Source organism: Peromyscus maniculatus, chromosome 9, assembly GCF_049852395.1.
Source record: "Peromyscus maniculatus bairdii isolate BWxNUB_F1_BW_parent chromosome 9, HU_Pman_BW_mat_3.1, whole genome shotgun sequence".
NCBI lineage: Eukaryota > Metazoa > Chordata > Mammalia > Rodentia > Cricetidae > Peromyscus > Peromyscus maniculatus.
In genome coordinates this window covers 66050912-66075810 of record NC_134860.1, presented here as the reverse complement: position 1 = coordinate 66075810, position 24899 = coordinate 66050912, and the positions used below count along the sequence as shown (strand labels likewise).

Genomic DNA, 24899 nt, shown 5'->3' with positions numbered 1-24899 from the left:
TTCCTTTACATGTTTTCTGAAACTAGGAGACGGAAGCAATCCAAAGAATATCTGTTAATACGAACTTAGAGGCTGCCTTGCAGCTCTTAGATTTTCTCAGGAACCTCCATGTACCTGTCTTTTGATAGCTTCAGCTAAAAGGAGTTCTTGTGGAAACCTTTCAGATCGAATAGTAGGGAAAAAGAGTCGCAACATTAGAATTCAAATGCCAGGATGGTCACCAGACACGAAAGGCTTTCAAGATAGTGCCACTGTTTTTCACTACTATTACTGTTCTTTAAAACCAAGGCAGTCAAGAAAACACACTATTTTCAGGGTATTTAGTTTCTTACATATTACAGTAGAAAGAAATAAGAGCAATAAATAATCTGAAAACAGGTATATTTTCCCCCCCTTTTTTTGCATGTTTCTTTGTGTGTGCTTGTTTACATATGTGTGGGCACACAGGTGGGGGTGTGCATGCATGTGTGTGTGTGTGTGAATGGGGAGGTCTGCGTCTTACTATTTCAGCTAATCTAGTTAGCTAGTTAGCTTCATCTGGACATCCTGTCTCTGTCTTCTGAACACTGGAATTATAGGTGAGCCATCATGCCTACCAGCGATTTATATGGGTGCTGGGGTCTAGACTCAAGTCTCCAGGCTTGCACGGCAAGAACTCTACATTCGCTGCCATCTCCCACTCACTGCTTTTTAGAGCTTTCAATTTAAGAATGTAATTTTAATTAGAGTAGAACATTCTTATACTACTCAGATTACTGTTTACATATGATCTCCTTTTCGGAACAAAACAGAAAACAGTGCCATTTCTTTCTCGCTACTGAACAGAACAAGCCTTTTTGCAGATGTCTTTTTATTCACCACAAATACCTTGTAGTGTGTGTGATGTGTGGTTGTATAACATTCTAATGTTTAAAATGTTCAAAGCCAAATTTATAACAAAATTAACTTAAATATTTTGATTGGGTTTTGTTTGTCCTTGACAACTGAGCAACAACAATTTCATTCCACAAAGTACGATTAGTTTTCTGACAGGCTAAGGAGGAGAAGGGACGGAGGGAGGGAGAAAAAAAAAGGAAAAAGCAGTTGGTTGGGGGCAATCAGATTATTTTTAATGTAAGCAGTGAAACAGAGGAGCATCAGCCTGTGTCTTGCAGGGGCCTGTCTAGGACATCTGCCCAGCATCGTTCTCTCCTGATTTATCAGATGGCCAGATAACAGTTTAGTTTTCTTTTAAAGCTGTAGAACTTGACCATGAGTGACTCCATTTTAACATCTAGCCTGATGGGTTGGCGGTAGGCACCTAAGTATCTTCTAGCTGGTCAGCACTGTAATTGAAGCCACCCTGCCATGGTTCTTTCTGTATTGATGCTTTCTTCACTGTTCAGGAACTCCCAGAAGTAGGACTTCTGCGTTAGTGGTGGGTACAAGCTGCAGCGCAGATGAGGCCCAGGCATTGCCTGCCCTGGCCCTCAGAGTGTTTTTCCTGCATGCCCTGCCTGCCCTGTGTGAAAGGTGGCAAGAAGACTCTGGTCACCAAGTACATAAATAAGCACCTTGAGTCTGTGTTGCCTAACAGTTCCAAGAGTTTCCTGGTCTCCCTTCTCAGATTTTATAAGGAAGATAATCATTCTTCTGTCTCCTTTAAGACACATTTTCTAGTTTGGGGTTTGCTAAAATCTCCACAAACTTCTGCTTCTCTTTGATTTGTGTATTCAGGTCACGCTTCTTTGTGAGGATCTTTGTCATGGATAGCATTTTATAGCTTTGTAGATTTATGTGTATCAAAACTTTCAGTTTATATGTGGATAATTATTTTGCTTTTAAATTTGTTTCCCTAGTTTAAGGCCTAATTAATTAATTAATTAATTAATTAATTAATTAATTAATTCCAGGGCTGGAAATATGGCTCAGGGGTTAAGAGCACTTACTGTTCTTCCAGAGGACCTGGGTTCAGTAACTTGTACTATCTGTAACTCCAGTTCCAGGAAATCTGATGCCCCTTTGGATCTCCTCAGACACCAGGCATGCATGTGGTGGTACACAGACACACATGCAGGCGAAAACACTCATACACATAAAATAAAAATAAATCCTTTTTAAAGAGGTTGATTTTCAGAGATTTAACAGCTGCTTGCTTTTCTCCCCTTCCAACATCCTTTTTGTCCTGTTTATTTCTCTATCACCTTAGAGGCTTACCTTCATTAACATGTAAGACATTACATGTTGCCTCCGTTTTTTAGTAGCAAGAAAGATACTTTTTTTGAAATTAGTTTTTAAAAGATGCCTATTTTCATTTATGTCTGAATGGGTGTTTGAGTATCTGCCACATGTGTGGGTGCCCACAGAGGACAGCAGAGAGTACCAGATTTCCCTGGGAGTGACAAAACAGTTGTAAGCTGCCCAACATTGGTGCTGGGATTCAAACTTGGGCCCTCTGAAAGTGTTCTTAATCACCGCACCATCTCTCCAGGCCCCAAAATTAATTTCTTTATTCATGATTTTTCCCGCCTCTGCCATGTGTTGTATATATAATTCCACAGTTTCCGCTGATGTCCATAACTCTTCAGCCACTACTTCCACATACTATTAGACTTGGAACAAACGTACATCGCTATCAACTAGGATAATTTTTACTCTTTGTCCTCCACTGAACTCAGTGATGTCTGTTGCCTTCTCAAGTATGTCAGTCCTCTTGTGAGTTTGAAGGAAGCGTCATTGAAATGATGTTACCCTGGGAGGGTTATATGTTTATCATCAGGTATCTGCTTGATCTGACACAAGCTTCTATGTGTGTATTGCCAAGATCATACAGAAGCTTGTCCTTTTTTTTTTTTTTTCCCTTGCAGGTCTTTGGGTGTCCTTAAAGCTACTGCCGGGTGACCTCACACAGGTTCAGAAGAACTTTTCACACCTGGTGGATAGATCAACAGCAATCGCTCGGAAAATGGGCTTTCCGGAAATAATCCTGCCAGGTACACACTTGGCTTGAGTCCTGTTTTATGTTTCTTTTCCTTGTCGGAAGGAAGAATTCCCTCTCTTCAGACAGTTGAGACAATCTGGGTCCCTCAGAGGACATCATTTAGGGTTAATGGCATCAAGAAACTGGTGACAGAGAGTTGCAGCACCCTAAGAAACTATTCAATGGGCAAGACCAAGAAAACACCTCTAAGTATCACTCAGCATTCTCAACGCACTCTTTCCCATCCTGTTCTGCACACACGCTTCCCCAACTTCACTTCCTTCCCAGGAAGCAGTCTGGTGATCCAGTGTCTTCAGTCCAGGAGACTAAACTGCTTCCTTGACAAGCACTTTTTCTCAATGACAAGCATGTCATTGGCTACGTTGGGCCCGAGTGCTCAGCTCCATCTCCGAGATGCTCTGTTCTGTTTCCATGAGCTCTAACTACTCTGCTCACCCATTCTGCACTTTCCCCGTTCTTCCTCTGCTCTCATCTTTTTACCACATGATAGTGACCTGCAGTCATAGTCTCCCGAGTCCGCTGACTACACCCATGTACGTCTCTTGTATCCATAGTAGCCCAAGGGAATCATACTCTGAGGAACTTGATTCATAATCATATGAACTAATTGTTACTAATGAGACTTGTGGACAGCCAGTCATATCACATGTGAGAATTCTAGAAAGCCACCTTACTGTGTACTCCTCGAGAACCAATCTTTTGAGAGTCATTGGAATCTTTTTTCATCTTTAGGAAGTTAAGGGGCAGGGCTATTTGTTACAAACACATCTCCTGAGTGTGAAGGGTGTTTTAGTGAATACTCATAAAATGAATAAGCATTTCTGCAAAAGGGAGGTTGTCTTCTTTTTTCATAAAAGCAGCTTCATCCATTGCAAAGCTGTTTTCACCTGACTATAAACTCACCAGCATCTGGGGGAAACGTTTTGCTTTTTTTATTGTTTAGTTTTGTTTTTGAGAGAAGTTCTCACAGTGAGCCCAAGATGACTTGGAACTTGAATCAGTCTTCCTGCCTCAGTCTCTGGTTGCTAGAACTATAGCCATGCACTACTACACCCAGATGTCTTACAGTTAAAACAAGTAATTGTCTACATTATTCTCTTGTAAGACGACTTCACTGTTAGACAAGACAGGAATCTGAAAACAGAGAAGTTTACTTTTTAGACAAGTTGTCTTTGTCTTGGAAATACTGAAATACTCTTTATCAGCAGGATTGACTCAGAATGCCAGGGCTGTAATGGGCTTTAAAACTCCCATCTAGGAAAACTGTTTCCATGCTGCTCTGTGGATCAGCTCTGTAAGATCCCCTCAGGAACTCTACAGTACAGAAGTACATGGCTTGAAGATATCACTCAGTGGTGGAATTCTTAGTTGGCATAGATGAGGGCCTGGGTTCCCTTCCTAGCACTGAAGAAGAAAAAAAAAAATAGAGAAAGAAAAAGACAGTGGCTAGCTTGATTCAGTGGTGCCTGCCTGTACCCTGGCCGCTGTGGAGGTGAGTCAGGAGGATCATGAGTTAGAGGTCAGCCTGTGCTGACACTGTTGACTGGTCCTTCCCTCCTCTGAACATTGCCTTCCCTTCTCACTAGAAACACCAGAGTCTCCTTTGTCCATTCCCCTGAGCCTTTTCCAGGCACCTTCTGTTTTCCTTAGTCATTCTTCAGTGTCTGGTCCTTTAGCCCTGCTTACTTTGTGGAAGGCTGTCTTAACAAAAAACACCATAGAAAAGGCCCATGACAGTGGGGATTCACTCTCCCATGTTTCTGGGGGCTGCATGCCCAAGACCAAGGCATTTGCATGGATGAGCTTCCCTAGGCTTGCAGACAGCCATCTCCCACTGTGCCTGTGTTCTCATCCCCTTTTATAAGGATACCAGTCATAAAGAATGACCTAAATTCACTTTAATGACCTTTGAAGTCAATGCCCTGTCTCCAAATATAGGCTTCTGAAGACCTTGGGCTCTAATATCTGAATGGAGGGAGGCACAGTTCAGCCCATAATAGGTTAGCTTTCTTTGTCAACCATCTTGTCCCTGGGTGATAGTGTGCACTCATTTGACTTTTATGTGTCAATCATCTTTTGTCCCCATCTTTAGCACCAAGTCCTTTGGACTTCAGGCCCCCAGCCATCTACCTCCTCCATCAGGACCCTGGCTTACTCTTACCACCTCCAGTTAGCTCACTCTCTTTCTTCCTTTGAAGGGATTACTTCTTTCTCAGCATTCACAGTGGGACTGCCTGTCCCTGTGAGTGCATTGCTAGTGTTCCTGGGTTGTGTTTCCTCAGGAACCATGCCCACATCCAGCCAGCTGCAGAAACCAGAAACCTGGAAGACACCATTAAAGAAATCTACTGGGCAGCCTAGCAAAGTATATTATATGCTTATTATTAGACACATATTCCTATTGAAAAGAATTGGATCCCGGAGGTGGCTGAGTGATTAAAAACTCTTGCTACACGACCCTGATGACTTGTAGAATCCACATAAAAAAGCTGGGTGTAGTGGTTCCTGTCTTTTATCCCACACTCCTCCAGCAAGATGAGAGACAGAAGAATGGCCTGGAAGCTTGTGAGGGCAGAGCAGCAGTAGAAATAACAAGAGAGACAACTGCCTCAGAAAGAACGTGGAAAGGGAAAAGTGACTCCCGAGAAGTTGTCCTCTGACCCCCCACACGCATGCTGTGACATGGACATGTACGTGAGTGTGCGTACACTAATAGAAAATGTTACTCTTTTCAAAAACGTGTACATCAAAGACCTCTTGATGTGTAGTGAAAGGTGGAATGAGGGAGCAGTAAAAGAATTCTGTAGAATATATAGGGTATTACCACCAGACCAGTTCCTATTAGTTTATCTTTTGTGCGTTGTATCGTGGGACTTTGAAAGGAGCTCTCAGGTCAGCAGCACTCACAGGAGGCTTGTCATGTTGCAGGGGATGTCCGAAATGATATTTATGTCACCCTGATCCACGGGGAGTTTGACAAGGGGAAGAAGAAGACGCCTAAGAACGTGGAGGTGACCATGTCTGTGTTTGATGAAGAAGGCAACCTCTTAGAGGTACGTAGCATCCCCTACAAACGCCACCGCCATCACACGTGGTCTGTAGTGGCAGCAGACTGCTGCTCAGACTGACTCAGTGTCCCCATATCGGGGTTTAGTTCTTCTTTTCTGGGGTTTTGCTCTTTGATTTGTTTCTGTTTTTTTTTTTTTAAGAAGGGGTCTCACTAGCTAACTGAGGCTGCCTCAAACTTGTGATCCCTCTGCCTCTGCCTCCCGGGTGCTGGGATTATAGGCATGCACTAGCACGCTCAATACTTTTTCACAAGGAAAAAATATACAAGACCTGAAAAATCTGTGGTTTCCAGTGGCCAGTCTTACGCCTGGAGCCATTTAGATTTATTTCGGTATTTCCCCTGTGCAGACATACTGCAGGCTCCTTAGCTTTAGGTTCTCAGGTTCTTTGACATTTTCAAGCTATGTTGCTACTTTAAGCTTGGGCACGGTGGCAAAAGTGTCCCAAAGGCCTTGAAAGGCACATTGCCGTTACCTGGGCCAGTAGAGCCAACAGACCTGAAGGAGCACTGTGAAGCAAAGACAGGCACCCTTGGGTGTTGGTCAGCTGATGGTGATTTCCAGTGTTAGTCATTAGGAACCTGTACCTGAGTGGAGTTCTTTTGTGGGGAAATGCAGACATTAGTTATAGGCAGAACCAGGAGGGGCTGCAAGCATGCTGACTTACTTACAGTCCAGAGTTCCTCGGACTCTGGCAGCTTTTTGGACATATAAGCAAGGACATCTTAAATTTGACTTCAGAGGGTTGGGAGGCACTGGGTAGCCACAGGAGGCCTTTGTCACCCTCACCTAATTACTTTGGGATCAAAGCCTAGACAAGTCAAAGTCTAGGCTCTTGAAGCTCTCTAGATGTCCTGAGATGATGTTCCTCAAATATTCAGTCTTTGTGCATAATTCAACCATTATGTTTCTTTAAAAGCAGGAAACTCGCTGGGTGGTGGTGGCGCATGCCTGTAATTCCAGCACTCGGGAGGCAGAGGCAGGCGGATCTCTGTGAGTTCGAGGCCAGCCTAGTCTACAGAGCTAGTGCAGGAAACTCTATGTTCAGTAAAAACACTGCAATTCATAGCATGCAATACTTGGGGCTGAGGGTATTGAGGAGGCATTTGCTGATGTTCTGTGGTGTAACAAATGCATGCTGGGTGCAAAGTGCACCTGCTGTGTGTTCAAGGCCGCAGTGAAGTCTCCCAGTGCATGTGGATGAGCGCTGCTAGCCTCTTCTCAGATCCACTACACCTCTGATTTTGAGTTAATTTTTTCGCTGCTATACGTTCAGAAACCTTTTCCTATCGCCATGTTTTTCTTGACCTCGTATCGTCTCCTAATTGTGTCTTTCCAACCAAAGAAAGCCATTCATCCCGGTGCTGGGTACGAAGGCGTCTCGGAGTACAAGTCGGTGGTGTATTACCAAGTCAAGCAGCCTTGTTGGTATGAGACTGTCAAGGTGAGCATTCTGTTTCTAGCTCCTTCAGCTGTTGGCTCTTGTTTAGATTCCTGTCTGCTTTTTAAATCCCAAATCATTCTTCCGTATCTGGAAGTTTCTGATAAGGTGTAGTAAGAGATGAATGGGATGGAATGGGGTAGGGTGGTAGTGAAAGTATAATCAAAATATATGGTATGAATTTCTCAATGAACTAATTGCTTTTAAAAAGCTGAATTGGTGGTTAAGAGTTCTTCAGAGTAGCCGGGCGGTGGTGGCGCACGCCTTTAATCCCAGCACTCGGGAGGCAGAGGCAGGCGGATCTCTGTGAGTTCGAGGCCAGCCTGGGCTACCAAGTGAGATCCAGGAAAGGCGCAAAGCTACACAAGAGAAACCCTGTCTCGGAAAACCAAGAAAAAAAAAAAAAGAGTTCTTCAGAGTGTCTATTTTTAAGAAGCACACCATTCTGAAAGAATATTCTCATTTCTAACGTATAGAAACTGGAATAGAGAAACTTGTGGCTGTCATAAGGCGGCAGGCTGTCAAGATACTGCAGACAAGCAAAGGTTTTCACACTCTGCCACTAGGCTCCCTAACGTGTTGTTCTCATTGGCCCCTGCTCACATGTTCTGGGCATCCTCAGTGTGAGGAAGGGTTTCATGAATTGCAAAGTGCTCTCAGATCTAGCATCTTCTGTGGGCTCACAGTGGCCTTAACACTAGAAGAGCAGGTAGGGTATTGGCATGACCTCTTCCCAAAGAGGTGGCAGACCCAGGGAAGTGACTCATAAGATCCCAGGGCACCTTGGGGTCACCCTAAAACACATCACGCTGGGCTGCAGCAGCTCCCATTGCCAGATGGGTAGGGTTCTTAGGAGATTTTAAGCAGAAAATCCACAGACAGAAACATTGTCCTTGTATCTCGATTAGGAAGCAGTTATTTTTCACATTCTTCTGTAGTCTGTGTTTTTTATGGTGCTGTTCATATGAATTTATATTGTGATTTTTTTTTTTTTTTTAAGATAAGTTCACACTCTGTAACTCTGGCTGTCTTAGAAATTGCCGTAAAGTCCAGGCTTGTCTTGAATGTACAGAGATCCACCTGCTGAGACTGAAAACACATACTGCAGCTCCTGGGTGGATTGTGCTATTTAAAGCTACTCACCTCAGGCATTGTGAACTCTTCAGGGCTTTAGATGCGGAGGCTGTTTATACAGTCTTCTGTAACTTATTGAACTAGTATCAGAAAACTTCTCCACCCCGGTATTTTATCTCGTCTTCTCTCGTAGATACTAGTCACCACTGTATCTGTAGGGGACTTGCAGTTGGAAATGTCCTATGTAGACCTCAAAATCCTGGTCTTGTCCCTCTGAATGCCAGGCGCATAATGTGTCTAAACTCTGAAACTATGATAAACAGCAGAACGGTCTCCCTCTGAGATTCTTTCGGCTTGAGAATGGTTATGTTGACTGAAGCCTTCTAGCAAGCCTGGGATCTCTGAAGGAACTGGTGCTGAGAGAAGACGGAAGCCAAATCTAAGTCTCTTTTTTTCTCAGAAGAGTTAAGAGGGAGGACTCTGAATGTGGTCACCCCAAGCAAAAGGCAAAAGCTTAAAGCAGTATATTCACTGATTATCCGGATTGGAACAGTGCAGAATGTCTGCAGAGTCCAGACATCATGCTGTACCTCGTAAATGTATATATGGTTTTGGGTCTGAACCGTGCATTACAGTTGAGGGGGGCTGATTCCAAATAAGCCCCGCCTTCTGACCCCTCCCCTTTCTGCAGGTCTTCATAGCTATAGAGGAGGTCACACGCTGCCACATCAGATTCACCTTCCGACACAGGTCATCTCAAGAATGTAAGTGTTAAGAGGGCTGGGGCACATTGCCATCTTAAATTGTACTGTTTCCTGATATGCTTTGTGAATTTGAAAATGTGGGAAAAGTTGGCAATTTTAGCTCAGAATTCATATGGTATTGGGAAAATAGAATAGTGTTGTTTTTTTTTTTTTTTGTTCTGAGTGCTGGGGATTGAATTCACAGCCCTGTGCATGACAGCCATGTGCTCCACCATTAAGGTACATGCCTAGCCCTGTATTTTTGTAGCTGCTTATTTTTGATACAGGATCTCAGTATGTAGTCCAGGGTGGCCTCAAGCCTGCATTTTTCATTGACTCAGTTTCCCAAGTAGCTGGAGTTGTGAGTCATTACCTTTGGCTTCGTTAAGGAGGTTGAGGCAGGGGGGTTGCCGTGAATGAGTCTAATTTGAGAGTCTTTCCTCCTACTGTATGGAGAAAGTGTTGGATGGAAAAGGCATGAAGATAGAAGGAAGGGCTTACCGAGGTAAACAGATGGCGTAAGCATCCCTTGGCCTTGGGTAGGAACAGGGCATGGAGAAAGAAAGGGATCAGACTACAGAGATATGTTGGACATGACATTGATTGACAGGGCTGAGATTGGTCAGCACTAGCAGTCTGGTTTGGATGATTTAGTAGATGGTGGTCTCATTCATTAGGCAATATAGAAAACAGCCCATATGTGAAATATCAGGCATTCTCAGTTTGGGAGCAGCTATGACATAGACAAGCGTACTGCTGACCTGTGTTTATTCTGATATGGTTGACCATCACATACATCCATAGACAAGCTTACTGCTGACCTGTGTTTATTCTGATATGGTTGACCATCACACACATCCATAGACAAGCTTACTGCTGACCTGTGTTTATTCTGATATGGTTGACCATCACACACATCCATAGACAAGCTTACTGCTAACTTGTGTTTATTCTGATATGGTTGACCATCACACACATCCATAGACAAACTTACTGTTGACCTGTGTTTATTCTGATATGGTTGACCATCACACACATCCATAGACAAGCTTACTGTTGACCTATGTTTATTCTGATATGGTTGACCATCACATACATCCATAGACAAGCTTACTGCTGACTTGTGTTTATTCTGATATGGTTGACCATCACACACATCCATAGACAAGCTTACTGCTGACTTGTGTTTATTCTGATATGGTTGACCATCACACACATCCATAGACAAGCTTACTGCTGACCTGTGTTTATTCTGATATGGTTGACCATCACACACATCCATAGACAAGCTTACTGCTGACTTGTGTTTATTCTGATGTGGCTGACCATCACACACATCCAGAGCAACTGTGAATTAACCGCCACAGCCATCTCCTCCTGGGGTCCACCCACATGGTTTAGGCATGTATTTCTGTCTTTTCAGCCAGAGATAAATCAGAGCGAGCTTTTGGGGTGGCCTTTGTGAAACTGATGAACACGGACGGCACCACCCTGCAAGATGGGAGGCATGATCTGGTGGTATACAAGGTGACACTCGTAGAACCAGACTTCAGAATGGCCCAGTACACACCTGTTCCCTTTGAATGTGGTTTTTCAGGCTGGTTTGGGATTTACATGTGAAAACTTCAGAAATCTATTGAAAGTTACATTTGTCTGCCCTCTAAAGTCTAGAGGGCTCCAGATCATACCTTAGTGGTTTTGCACCTCTTAAGGGAAAGTGATTGCCTGATTAGTGAGTATTCCAGGAGCATCTCACTGTAGGGCAAAGGGTGTGCCTTGGTCCTGATTAGTAAAGGGCAGGGCCCTTGATCCTGCTGTTCATCATCCTAATAGCACAGACAGAGAAGGGCTGTGCCTGGCTAGAACCTGGTAGGGTATGATAGGATGTGTTTTTCATACCACTGCTACCCAGGCACCATTTTTTTTTTCCTGTATGGGCCCTGCTGCCTTTCCTTGCTCACTGTTCTGAGCCCTACACCTACTGAGATATTAGAGTTTAAAGTGCATGCTGGAGATCTCAGGTCCCCAGCAATATTTGGCAGAGGATGGCTGACGCATAGTGGGCAGCTCATCTGAGTTGTGCCTGCCAATGAACGTTTCCTTCCTTAGCATGTCTTTGGTCTCTGAATAGTTTCAGAGTCCATAGGGAGCTACTTCTTTCTCCACTGGCACCGTGAAATGTACACATGACCATTTCTAAGTTCAAGAGAATCAAACTTAACCTTGTTCTGTAATGCACGTATTTGCTTCTGGTAGAGAATAGCTTCCGATTTCTAGTTCACAACTAACTTCTTTATTACTTCATGGTAAAGTTATTTCTTCTGTGAATTCTGTAGGAAGATAATGTCTAAATGATAGAGGATTATAAATATAATCTGATACAAGTCATACATTCCCTACTAAGAATGACCATGCTCTTCTTGGAGAGGGTATTTCTTACTAGTGTGCGAGAGATGTTGCCCAGTTTCTAGTTTTGCTAACTTGCTTCCCTTGTAGGGTGATAATAAGAAAATGGAAGACGCTAAATACTATCTGACCCTGCCTGGGACCAAGGCAGAGATGGAAGAAAAAGAACTCCAGGCATCCCGAAACCCATCCGTCTTCACGCCCAGCAAGGAGAGCACAAAGGACAGCTTTCAGATTGCCACCCTTATTTGTTCCACAAAGCTCACCCAGAACGGTAGGTGTGGGACCACATGGGCACAGATGGTCCTGCTCTGGTCCTCCTAGGCTCCTTGGTTAGACTCAGGATGCTAGACCATGTGGCACCAGGTCTTCTGAAACAGGATGCTTGGTGGTTGGCTTCTGCCCTCTGCTCCTTCAGCAGTATGCTACAGTGCCGTGACAGTTACTTCTTCCGGCTCTGTGACAGAAAGACTCGACAGAAGCAATTTGAGTAAGGAAAGTTTATTTTGGCTCGGATGCCAAGGGTACAGCCTGTCATGACGGGGACAGCACAGGAGGGTGGGGCAGCTGGTCACACAGTCAGGAAGCAGAATGTGACAAATGCCGTTGCGCAGCTCCCATCTACCTTCTATGGAGACGGGGACCCTAGCCTGTGCAATGATGCTGCCCTCATTTTAAGTGGGGCTCCCCACCTCAATTAGTACAATCTAGAAGCTCCTTCATAGACATATACTCAGAGGTTCGTCTCCTAGGTGGGTCTAGATCCTGTCAAGTTGACAAAATAATTTGCCATCATGAGTACTTTTTCATACCAAAAAACCCTAAGCATATTCACGAATGGGTGGAATTCAGAAGTCTCCTCTTCCATCCAGACCTCAAAGATAACGCTGGGGGTTGGTTGGTTTGTTGTCGTAGATGGTCCAGGAAAAGTCAGCAATTAGGGATGGATTCTGGCAGTAACCAGTCTCTTGCCCAAACGGGGATGGCAGAGAGCAGCTTGTTTCTGTTACTTTTTTTTTTTTCCTTTGGACAGTCTCACTATGTAGCCTAGACTAGTAGTAATTCTCCTGTCTCAGCTTCCCAAGTGCATGTGCTTCCATGCCCAGCAGAGTTTCTCTTTCTCCTGGTCTTCCCCCTTCCATTGCTCCAGGAAACGAGGAATTTTCCATAAAATCAGCAGCATAGTTTAAATGAGGCACCATTTTGTTTCTCGGGAAACCCCGGGCATCCGTTTTAACTACTTGTATTTAACATGGCATTCGATAGCATCAGCAGTTACTCGTTTAACCTGTTCCTCATAGAAGGAGCCCTGCTAACCAGCGAGCCCAGAATTTCCTGCCCAGGAGTCTTCCTTACCTCAGCAGGTCCATATTCCAGGAGCTGTGCACAGGATCAGGCCTGTGAGCATGAGGCTGACTTCTGTTGGAGCTGGAGAACAGGAGCGCTGTCTTGGGAGAGTGGACTGCAGAGGGAAGGCCCACTCGGGAGTCAGCTCCTGGTTGTTCTTTAGGAGTCAGTATTAGGTTGATATTGGCAGATCCTGGTTGGCTAGAGAATAAGGGTGGTATTCTAACTTGGTCCTGTGGCTATGCTTAACAGAGTGAAGTTCAGAGCTAATCTACATGGGAAGAAGGCGAACTCACTTAAAGTAGAAAGTGTCCTTAGCTTCATAGAAGACACAACAAACTTGTCCCAGTCACATAAGCCTGTGTGTGTGTGTGTGTGTGTGTGTGTGTGTGTGTGTGTGTGTGTGTGTGTGTGTGTGATAAACTGCTGATGGAGGGTGCAGGTATAGTAGTCACAGAAGTTGGTTGTAACTCCTAGACATTGAACTTGGCACTAGTGAGATGTGCATCAGCACTTATGTGTGAGGATGTTTTCTGATATTTACAATGCGGACACACTGGAAGCAGTCCAAATGGCTGGTGGCTGGAATCCATTTAAATTTTAGAGTTTGATTGAATAACGAAATGTATGTGGCTACTGAATACTGAGTTTTAAATCATAGTTAATGCCAGCACTTGGGAGGCAGAGCCAGGCGGATCTCTGTGAGTTCGAGGCCAGCCTGGTCTACAAAGTGAGTTCCAAGAAAGGCACAAACCTACACAGAGAAACCCTGTCTCAAAAAAACCAAAAAAAGAAAAAGAATGCCTCTGTCAGTCCCATCTCTGCAGTGACTTCCCTGTGACTTGGTTTCCCCATCTTTTAAACAAGAGTAACAAATAGTACATGTTGACTATCCCTTTTCTGGAATACTCAGGACTACAAATACTTTGGATTTCAGATTAAAAAAAATATATGGCATACCTAGGGTATGTTCTTCTGGGAGAAGTCTAGTCATGAAATTCATTTGTGTCTGCATTGTTAGCTGTCATGTTTAGAATCAGATCAAACTGTGGCTGAAGCCCATTCCCGCTGCCCCTCGGGAGTCATGTGACCCAAAGCAAGTGTCACAAACGCCTGTTTTCTCCTCTGAAAAACAAAAGCCCCACAGTACAGTTGTGACGCCAAAGTGAACTGATATGTCTCTCTGTTGCCCCGTCCCCATGACTCTGCCCAGACACGGATATCTATCAGGCAGGAAGTTGGAGACTGGGAGCCTACGCTTGCTTTCCTAATGATGATGTCATCATTTGAGAGTCATGAGTTCCAGTCGGTCGTCATTTTATGTTCTTGTACATCAGTAGCTGATTGTTTTTCTCCTTTGAGGGACTAAAGAGTATCACAAGGTTTCCTCTGATTTATATGAGATAATAAATTGCAATAACACCTGAGGTACACCATAAATTAGCTACGATGAAGAGCAGTTATTTTTGTTGGTGTGTGACATGTGGGTGTTCACGTGTATGCAGGCAGGCATGTGCCGTATTACACATGTGTAGGTCAGAGAACACCTTTGGGTCTCAGTCCTCACCTTCCATCTTGTTTGAGGCAGGGTCTCTTGTTTGATACTCTGTAAACCAGGCTGTCTTGTTCTAGGAGCACTGGGGGCTTCAGATACGCCCCACTGCAGCCAGCCTTATGTGGGTCTAGAGATCCGAACCCAGGTCTTTAGACCTGCGTGATAAGCACTTTTACCCCCTGAGCCATTTCTCCGGCCTGGTAGCGTGATCTTTTCTAGAAAACTCTGTAGCCATGTCTTCTAATATCTGTGGTTTGTGTCCTTCCCAGTGGACCTGCTCGGCCTATTAAACTGGCGTTCCAACTCTCAGAACATTAAGCACAACCTGAAGAAGTTGATGGAAGTGGATGGAGGAGAGATTGTTAAGGTATGCCTATATATCCGTAGCCGCAAGTACACCTTACTATGCCACTAATTCAACAATTTCAGTTGAGCCAAGGTGAATTCTAAAACTCAGCATCTGCAGGGCTAAGCCAGTGTGCCAATCTTACCAAAATCTTTTATTCACATCTCTTCTATTAGAACCCGATGACTCCCCATTCTTTTTTCTACAGCATGTAGCAGGATGATACCCAAATAACCTCTCTGTTTCTCTTACCTTCAGTTTTTACAGGATACACTAGATGCACTTTTTAACATAATGATGGAAATGTCAGACAACGAAACGTACGACTTCCTCGTGTTTGATGCACTGGTAAGCAGTTTTGCATGTTTTTTAAGTACCATAAATATCGTCAAGCAAAATTACAAAATTATTCGTGTACATCTCTCTGAGTATTTCTTTAGCCTCAACTCTGAGAAGTCCAATTAGGAACTAAGGTCTTCTCTTCCAGGCTCTTACTTTCTATTTGATCTCACCTTTTTTGATATACTTTTACTTTCTCATTAGGGAAAACAACGGGTTTAATTACATTAGAGATTGCCAGGTGCTTGAACTTCTTTTATCATTCTCTAGTCAAAGCCCAGGAGAAGCCCTTACTAAAGAACGATGTACATCCTTGTCCGGCCATGTCAGGGAGGCTGCATTCACCAGTCTGAGATGAATCTTAGTGTCCTTGTGTACTGTAGGCAGCCTAGCAGACAAGTTTGTCACACAGTGCTTAAGCCTGTTCTACCAACTGGAATCAGAAGGATGCGTCACAATGGGAAGTGGGAAAGGCAGGGGATGTCCTTTGAACAGGAGGAAGCAGACACACCTAACCCAAGCCTCCTTGCCTTACCGCTGAGGGGAGTCTAGGACAGGATTTGACCTGAAGATTGGGGCTGAAGGTGTAGGTAGATTGCGAATGTGTGGTGTTTACCAGTGCAAGGAAATTGGTCTTTTTAGCAGTGGGTTAGGGCATTGGAGCTAATGTTGGAAGATGGAGCCAGGCAATGCAGTCACCATGAACTGAACTCAGTCATGCCCTAGTTTGTGGGGAAAAGAGGCCGACGAGAGACCGCGGAGATGAACCCCAGCGGGACAGGACCACTGGCTCTGGGCATAGATGGCAATCCCAAGTGCCTGTTTTTATACACGCTCGTCCTTTGTGCACTCCATAGACATAAGGTGACACATAGGGAAGAAATGGGGAGACCGAACTCTGACGTTCACGGGGTATTCCTACTCAGCTTGGGGAAAACCTCATGGGAAATTGTGTTGGTTTAGTTAATTCCCACAGACCACTTTCTCCATCTTCCTTCCTGCTCTCCCGCGCTCTTCTGTGCCTTAACTCACCTGTGCACCCCTTGTGACCTGAGCGTCCCACGGCCAGTGGTGATGGCCTGGATCCGTTTGCCCATAGCAATATGCCAGATTCATATAATCTGTCTATGTTAAATGTGAACCCTCAGACTCCCCTTCAGCGTGGATAGTAGACTAGAAATGCCGCAAACAGAATGAAGAGAGAAAAGGCCCCTGGAGGTTAAGAATCTTGGTCCAGGCGGAGCATCTGGGCTGTGCAGTGCTGCTGTTAACGCTGGCCACCTTTGGCAGGTCTTCATCATCTCCCTGATAGGAGACATCAAGTTTCAGCATTTTAACCCTGTACTCGAAACCTACATTTACAAGCACTTCAGTGCCACCCTGGCACACGTGTAAGTATGACTCGGGGGACTGGTGTGTTCCTGGGGCTGGCTGGACAGTTGAGCAACAGGAGGAGCCCTTCATGCAGTCAGTGAGGCTGGAGTGTGCAACTGGGCCCTAAGCATCTTTGTGGAAAGAGGCCATGTGAATACTGTGTCAGTGGAGCAAGGTGTTGGACTCAGTCCTTTCCTTCAAGATAAGGAGACGTTTCTTAAAACCCCAGAGTATAGGCTGGGGAGATGGGATGTTCAGGAGTGCTTGCCGTGCAAGTACAAGGCCCTGGGTTGGATCCTCAGGACCCAAGTCAAAAGCCAGTCGTGGTGATGTGTGCCTGTGACCCCACCACTGGAGAAGTGGATACAGGGGGATCCTTGGGGCTTGTTGGCTGGCTAGTTACGTTGAATTAGTGAGCTCCAGGGAGAAACTGTCTCAAAAGTTAAAATGGAGAATGAATATGGAAAACACCTGATGTAGACCTCTGGCTTCAATACATATGTGCTCACACCCATCTGTATGTACATACATACACATGTGCAAATGCATGTATGCACACAAAACCAAGAAGATAAAACCCAAGGACATACAACGGGGAGATGGAGACAGGCACAGAAGCAGATGACCAAACTCAGGAGCTTCTGCATCAGATGCCAGTGAGATGGACGTGAGGCACCAAGGGCATCCAACAATGAACTAGGCAAAAGCAAGCCTGGTAGAAAGGCAGGCTTCACCCTCAGCCCTTCCCCACAATGCTTTGGGGAACTGAGTGCTTGTAGGACATTAGGAGATTTGGTTATTTTCCTTTTACCCACGAGGCAGTAGTTTGAACCTTTTGCACAGAGCAGCCTTCTGTCAGTGTGCCGTTTGCGGCTTGCGGCCTAGAGGAACCAACCTGCTGTGTCTACTCGGCTTCCCGCCGCAGTGCTCAGCTCCCGTGTGACCTGACCACCCCAGCTTGTGAATTCCAGTTACTGCGCTGAGTCATCGATGGGACCTATCACGACAGGAATGTAGCTGGGACTGGCTAGCTGTGCTCTGGACAGTGGCTCATGCCATGTCACGTTGACTACTACTGTCTGATCTGTCAGGCCAGATCATTGTGCCTCAGTGGTGTTTTCTACACCAACCATTCATGAAGATGCAGGAACACAAGTCCTACAAAGGGGATGTTACACAACATGCTCATCAGCTAGCCTTTTGACCAGCGAGTGCCTCATGTGTTGAGGAGGCAGCAGACAAGCCAGCATTTGGTATATTTCCACCAAGCACCTTGACCTTCCAAGGGGTCAGTGGCTATCACTAAGATAGTTGTAGATTATTATACTGAGCCCAATGAGGCTGCATGGCAAACTTGAATTCCTGGTTCTCCTGCCTCTGCCACCCAGGAGCTGGGATGACAGATTCTCACCTTTTCACCTGTCTCCTAAGGGAATTTTCAATAGTCGAGAATACAAGATGTAACTCAGCACGTAGACGAGGCCAGTAAGGAGCTCAGGGTCAGACACATACCGGCCAGAGTAGCCAGTTAGCACTCTCGTGCCTGCTGCTGGGTTTATTTGCAGCACTTGATTAATTCTCCATGTTTCCCTTGGATTTGGGGGTGAATTTGAGCGGGGAGGGAAAGAAAAAGGGAGGGATTGATTTTAAAACAAAAATAATTGAAATATAGGTGCCCTCAAAAGTCCGAGTTACCCTGGTACCATGGTGTTGGGGAGATGATTCAGTCCATAAAGCGCTTGCTCAAGGCTGAGGACTGGAGTTCAGTCACCAGAGTCTAAGTAAAGAGGAGCATTGTGGCACACATTTGTAATCCTAGTGCTAGGAAGATGGAGCATATACATATAAAATAATAATAAATGTAAAACTACATAAAATAGACAAAATAGATGTTTGTCTATTGGCATGTTCAGAACAATGGATGATACAGAGTCAGAGTGAGTCCACTTTTCTCATCAGTGAAGACTCTGGTGCCATGTTGATTTCAAATGATTGGGACAGGCTGGAAGGAATTAGCTTAGGTAACTGCCACAGGCAAGCATCATCTGTCCTTCACAGGGTATCGGAAGATGTCTGCTTTAAATGCCAGAAAAATAAAAAAATCTTCGTAAGGCAAATCCTTTTAACTCTTTGGTTCCCCTTTCCTCCTTTTCATATATTTGTGTCTGTGGTGTGCCTGTGTGCATGTATATGGGTGTGTGAACGCACATGCATGTGTGTGTGTGTGTGTGTGTGTGTGTGTGTGTGTGTGTGTGTGTGTACTTGTGTGTGCTCATTTGCATTTGAAGGCCCAAGACTGATGTCAGCAATCTTCTCAGGTCACTGCCCCAAACTTGTGGATGTAGCTAGTTTAGTTAGATGGCTTGCTTCTGGAACCTAGTCTCTGCCTTCTGAGCACTGAATTACAGGTGAGCCACCAGACCCAACTGGCATTTCCTTGAGTTCTGGGGATCCAAACTCTGGTTCTCACACTTGCTGCTTGAATAGCAAGTGCTTTAATGGCCAAGCTGTCTCCTGGCTCCAGCTCTGTCATCTCCTGAGCCCTCTTTTCACCTCCACCAATGGAAACCTGTGCCTTGAGGTATCGATTCCTCCTAAGTTTTCCCAGTATATTTGAGAAGAGGGCAAGTGTCAAAGCTAGACAGACATGGAAACAAAACAGCAGTCTGCCTATTGAGGGCGAATTTGAGAGGATGGACTTGAAAGCTGGCCTTGTGCTTCCCAGTTTACCTCCATCCCTTTCTGTGTTGCGTGCGTACCCCAGGGCTTGAGCATAGCGTTGCCCATGACAATGTTGCTTTCTTACCATTTTTAGGAAACTCTCCAAGGTACTAAACTTTTATGTGGCTAATGCTGACGACCCTAGCAAGACAGAATTGCTCTTCGCTGCCTTGAAAGCCTTGAAGTACCTGTTTCGATTCATCATCCAGTCGCGAGTGCTCTACTTGAGGTAATGGTCCCAGTACCAGGATGCTGCTGGTACTCACCTAGATCCCCCGTTCCTCATGCTCATGTGTATTCAGCTTTGCGAGCAGTTGATTGGTCATAGGATAAGCAAACTCCAGGTCTTTGAGGGGTGAAGGTAGAGGTGGATAAGGAGACCGCTGGAGAAGGTCCATAGGAGGTCCTTCTGCATCCGGGACTCATGAGTGTAAATGGCTCAATGTGCAGCTTGCTCTAGAAGTCTTGATTGGTGACGATGGCCTTAGATAGACAGGTCTTGTGACAAGCCAGGAGCTTGGGTCTAATCCAAGGGCGGAGGCCGCACTAGGAGAGTTTGATTAATGAGATACTAAACTCTGGCTTTTCAATAATCATCTCACTTCCTGGGTAGCACGTGGACTCTGCAAGGCTGAGAATGAAAGTGAGTCACCACTGATAGGCTGCTCAAGGGTGAGACACTGAGGCTCTGCAAGTGGAGCGGGGGTGGGGTGTTCATTCAGGAGGAATTGCTGATTGGCTGTTGTAGGACTTCATGGAGCAGCAGTAGAAAGGGAAAGGCCCTAGACAACCTTGAGGTTGGGCTGGGCAGTGATGGCATTTGCTCAAACAAGAACTGTTGAGAGCTAAGCAGAAAAATGAAGCGTGTTCCCTCGGTTGATTTTGGGCTGCTTTGGGATTAACTTAGAGGTCTTTTCTTTTTGTTTGTGTGTGTATGTGGTACATGTGTTTGTACAGGCATGTGCAACCAGGTCAGACATACAGAAGCCAGAGGACACTGAGTGATCCTCTATCACTTCTGCCATATTCCCTTAAGATAGAATCTTACTGAGCCTGGAGCTCACTGGTTTTTGAGCCAATAGTGATCCTCCTGACTCTGCCCGACCCCCAGCCCCCAGTGGTGGAGTTACAAGCTCATGTGGCCAAGCCTGGCTTATTACATGAGCGCTGGAGATCTGAACTCAGGCAGGTCCTCATCCTCACACAGCAAGTGATCTTACCTACTAAACCATCTCTCCACCCCAAGTTCTTTTCTAAGTCTTTCAATGAGTGTGTCGAAAACTATGAATTATCACTTGGCTTAATAACATTCCCCAAGGAGTTCACATTCCTTGGTTACTATATTCCTTAACCAGGATGTTAAGTACTAGAAGCAGTTACAGGTTTCCAGTTTTGGAAGGATTTTGGAATATTTGGAGACATATAATAAGGTATCTTAGGGGTGGGGCTGGAATCCAAACACAAAGTTCTTCAGTTTCCCCTATATCTCATGCACACAGCCTCAAGGTGGTTTCACATAATTTCTATTGCATGTACATTTTTACTGACCCCTCATGTGAGGTCAGATAGGGAAGTTTCTACTCATGGCTTCATGTTAGCACTCATAAAAGTTTTGGAGAGTTTTTAGATTTTGGGTTTTTAGAAAGAGATCAGTCAGTGTGTTCTGGTGAGTGGAGGAGACCAACATAAATATATATATATGTATATGTATATGTATACGTGTATACCTGTGCTTAAGTGTGTTCATATATTCTGGATCTGTCAAACCTCCCCTTGAACACTTGGTGGAGTTGCCATCAATGACGGTGTACAAGTTCTGCTCTTTGGGATGTCTATGTTTGGGGAAGCTAGCCAGAGACCTTCTAGTATGTACTTCGGGAAAACAACCCACTTCTGAGTTGATGGCGTCTGTCTTAGGAAGACAAGCAGAATACTTTAATCAAGGCACATCCTCGTCAACGATGTTCAAGGCGTGGTAGAGCAGGGCAGCAGCCGTCAGGGACGTACAGTGGAGGAAGCTTACAACAACTGGGGTTTGTAGGCTAGGTTGGGGGAGCTTCTCCACAGTACCTGTGGCTTCAGCTCAGCGCAAGGCTCGAAGGCATGGGACAGTGGAGAGGAAGGGAAGAGGGGGGAATCTGGAAGAGAGTGTGCAAAGCTGATGATTTAGATACCAGCGGAATCTGCTCTGGGGGCCTACACCCCCTGTTCTTGCTCATGAGCCGAGGAAGGCAGCTGTGTCCACTCACCTGCTACCTCTGCACAGTGACTTGCTGCTATTTTCTTTCCTACCAGCAGTGCCCACAAACTGCCACAGCCAAATGCTTCTCCAGGTTGGGGCCCAGAGCCAAATGCTTCTCCGGGTTGGGGCCCTCTGTTCAGCAACAGCCAGCAGTCCTGGTTAGCCAGCTCTAGACCGTGGGTTAGGACTTCACCTTCAGATGACTGCTTTGCTCTTTTCGGGGTCTCTTGATGTCTTTTCAGCCTGTTGGGCTGACTTTCGGTCCTTTCGGTCCCATTAAAAACAGTCCTGGGGTGCCCCTGTGAGCTGTCTCTGCACAATTTAGATATGGTGACCAGCAAGGCACTGACCTCTAGTGTTGTTTTTTGAGACCACAAGTCTGCTGTAAATTCTCTTCCTTATTAGATTTTATGGTCAGAGTGAAGATGGAGATGAATTCAACAACTCGATCCGCCAGTTGTTTCTTGCCTTCAACACGCTCATGGACAGGCCTCTAGAAGAAGCCGTCAAGATCAAGGTCAGCCTGGCGACCTTGTGGGTGACCCCCCCCCCCCCGGAAGACCCCTCCTGAAGATGTGACGTGGTGGGAGGGGGGAAGTGAAGTGTGCTCATGGAGAGCTGGAGAAGCACAGTAGAACAGGCAGAAGTAGGGGAGAAGTGGGGTGAGGCTGTGGCTGTGAGGTTGCTTGCCTGGCAGGCATGAGGCCCTGGGTTCTAGCCACAGCATTGCCCAAAAGCAAGCACACATTCAAAGTAAATAGGTCTACATTTTAACTTTTATATGCATTTGCATCTTCAAATGTCAGCTCACCAAAGACAGGCTTCCCTTTTAGACTCCGCTTGAGTGGCTGCTCTAAGTCCTGCTTGATCCCTTGATTTTAGCCAACTGATCCCCCTGGCTGTCACAGGTGGCAGTTTATCTTCTCTGTCACCGCCTCTTCCCCCACCCCCACCCACCCCGCCCACCTCCTTCCAGAAGTGCAGAGTCACCACCACCAGCAGCAGCAGCTTTTACAAACTGTGAAGCATGTAATCCTTGAGGGCTCCAGTTTGAATGTTACTATTCCTTCCTTGCCTTCCATGGTGACCTGGTGGGACAAACTTGAATTACCTCCAAAAAAAAAAAAAAGTGCTGTAAATACACATGGCCTTTCAGGAATGAAGACCAGGGCCTGGGCCTCCTGCATTTTCAGAAGGAAGCTTGGGGGAGTTCATTCTTAACAATACCAGCTTCTCATGGCAAGGGCACCTGCTTCCAGTTCCCAGTTTAAACCCCAAGTCTTGCCCTCTCCTCCTGGGATGCAGCAGTGTATTCCATTTTTAACTTCCTCGGCACTGACTGACTTCGTGCTTCTTACAGGGGGCAGCTTTAAAGTACCTTCCTAGCATAATCAATGACGTCAAACTGGTGTTCGATCCCATGGAGCTCAGGTGAGTAGCAGAAAACTATTTGTATCTGGAAACTAACAGCGGCAGCCCAATGCTGGGCAGAGGCTGGCTGCTACACACACTTTGTTCTAACAAGTGTTCAGGGAGCACCTGTTGGTGCTCATTTCTGTGGAAGAGAGAAAAGAATGCACAAAGCGGGCCCCGTGGAGAGACTTGCACTCTCCATGGGAAAAAGAAGCTATGCAAAAGAAAGGAGCCTAGGAAGGCAAAGTACGGTGGCTCTTAGAGAGGAGGTTGCTAGAAATGGCATTTTACAGTAGCTGAGAATTGAGGTGGAAGTGATGGTGAGTGTGGGTGTGCTAGGCTCTCAAGGGCAAAGTCGGTCCTAAGGGAGAACCCTCTGGGGACAGGAATGTTCCCAGAGACACTCTCAAATCAAGTCTTAGGTCATCCATGAGTTTTCGGGGTCACCTCTCCTGCTCAGCTCTCGGAGTGGAGATGTGCCTGAGGATGTCTTTTGCTTGGCCAAGTGAGCACGCTGACCCTGCGACTTCTCTTCCAGCGTGCTTTTCTGCAAGTTCATTCAGAGCATTCCCGACAACCAGTTGGTCCGGCAAAAGCTTAACTGCATGACCAAGATAGTGGAGAGCAGCCTTTTTCAGGAGGCAGGTAAGGAAGTCTCCTCCCTCGGAACCTGTAGCATTTGGGGAAGAAGATGTCCGAAGCCTTCCACTTCCACATGTGTGCCAGAGTGGTTTACTGTGGAATTACGGCAAGCATTGCTATGTTTGGTACTTACTCCTTTATTCTCTGGTTGGTCTCGCTCAGATTAGATTAGTTGATTTTTAACAAGTGACGCCTCTCTTTAAATTGAATATAACAGTGTGTTTGCATCTCTGTGATATTTATTGTATTCACAAAAGACAAAAGGCTGAAAAAAAAAGCATCAACAAATAAGCTTATCAAATGAAATTTTACAAATGAACTGTTAAGATGAGCAGGAAGGAGATCCCCCAGGTTCCCCCAGGCCAGGCTGACGTCTGTGATAGGCAGTGCTCACCAGCCTGTGTTTTGTTGCCTTGTTCTATTTAATTGGAGTTTGATAACAGCAGTACCCTTGGCAGGTTGCTGGTTCTTTCTACTTTATGTGTGTGTGTGTGTGTGTGTGTGTGTGTGTGTTTATTTATTTTTGTTTTTTTGAGACAGGGTTTCTCTGTATAGTCCTGGCTGTCCTGGAACTCACTCTGTAGACCAGGCTGGCCTTGAACTCAGAGATCCACCTGCCTCTACCTCCTGAGTGGTGTGTGCCACCACTACTAGCCCATTTTGCTGGGTTTTAAGGACCTCTTGGGAAAGCAGTTTGTGGCTGAAGTTGGTTTAATCTTTCCTTTTTATTCTCTCTCTCTCTCTCTCTCTCTCTCTCTCTCTCTCTCTCTCTCTCTGTGTGTGTGTGTGTGTGTGTGTGTGTGTGTGTGTGTGTGTGTGTGTGTGTGTGTGCATGCATGCAAGTACCCAAGGAGGCCAGAAGAGGTGCCTGATCCCCTGGAGCTGGAGTGACAGGTGGTTGTGAGCCTCCTGGTGTAGGTGCTGGGAACCAGACTCAGATCCTCTGGAAAAGCAGCGAGTGCTCTCTAACTGCTGAGCCAACTCTCCAGCCTAGTGTACTATCTCTGATAGTTACTGTTGTTTCTTTCCCTTTTCACTGAAACAGTTTTCTCCCTGCAGTGCAGGCTGACCTCAGACCCTAGCTCTTCCTGTCTACCTAGGATTGTACGCATGCACCACCACACCCAGCTGAATAGTTCTTTTCTTTTTTTTTTACATTTTATTTGTTGTTGTTGGTGGTGGTAGTATGTGTGTATGTATGTGTGTGT

The 24899-nt window shown here is 45.6% G+C and overlaps 1 protein-coding gene across 1 annotated transcript in view; it reads left to right on the top strand.

Annotated features, from left to right (window-relative positions):
* Dock5 (dedicator of cytokinesis 5) overlaps nucleotides 1-24899 on the top strand; it is a 191216-nt gene that overhangs the window by 111094 nt on the left and 55223 nt on the right. The window contains exons 13-25 of the mRNA XM_006992034.4: nucleotides 2847-2972; nucleotides 5909-6033; nucleotides 7394-7492; nucleotides 9255-9327; nucleotides 10730-10833; nucleotides 11803-11986; nucleotides 14884-14981; nucleotides 15219-15308; nucleotides 16590-16690; nucleotides 19489-19623; nucleotides 22042-22153; nucleotides 22997-23067; nucleotides 23588-23694. Coding sequence (XP_006992096.1) covers nucleotides 2847-2972; nucleotides 5909-6033; nucleotides 7394-7492; nucleotides 9255-9327; nucleotides 10730-10833; nucleotides 11803-11986; nucleotides 14884-14981; nucleotides 15219-15308; nucleotides 16590-16690; nucleotides 19489-19623; nucleotides 22042-22153; nucleotides 22997-23067; nucleotides 23588-23694 — 1425 coding nt within the window. The remainder of the gene's footprint in view (nucleotides 1-2846; nucleotides 2973-5908; nucleotides 6034-7393; nucleotides 7493-9254; nucleotides 9328-10729; nucleotides 10834-11802; nucleotides 11987-14883; nucleotides 14982-15218; nucleotides 15309-16589; nucleotides 16691-19488; nucleotides 19624-22041; nucleotides 22154-22996; nucleotides 23068-23587; nucleotides 23695-24899) is intronic.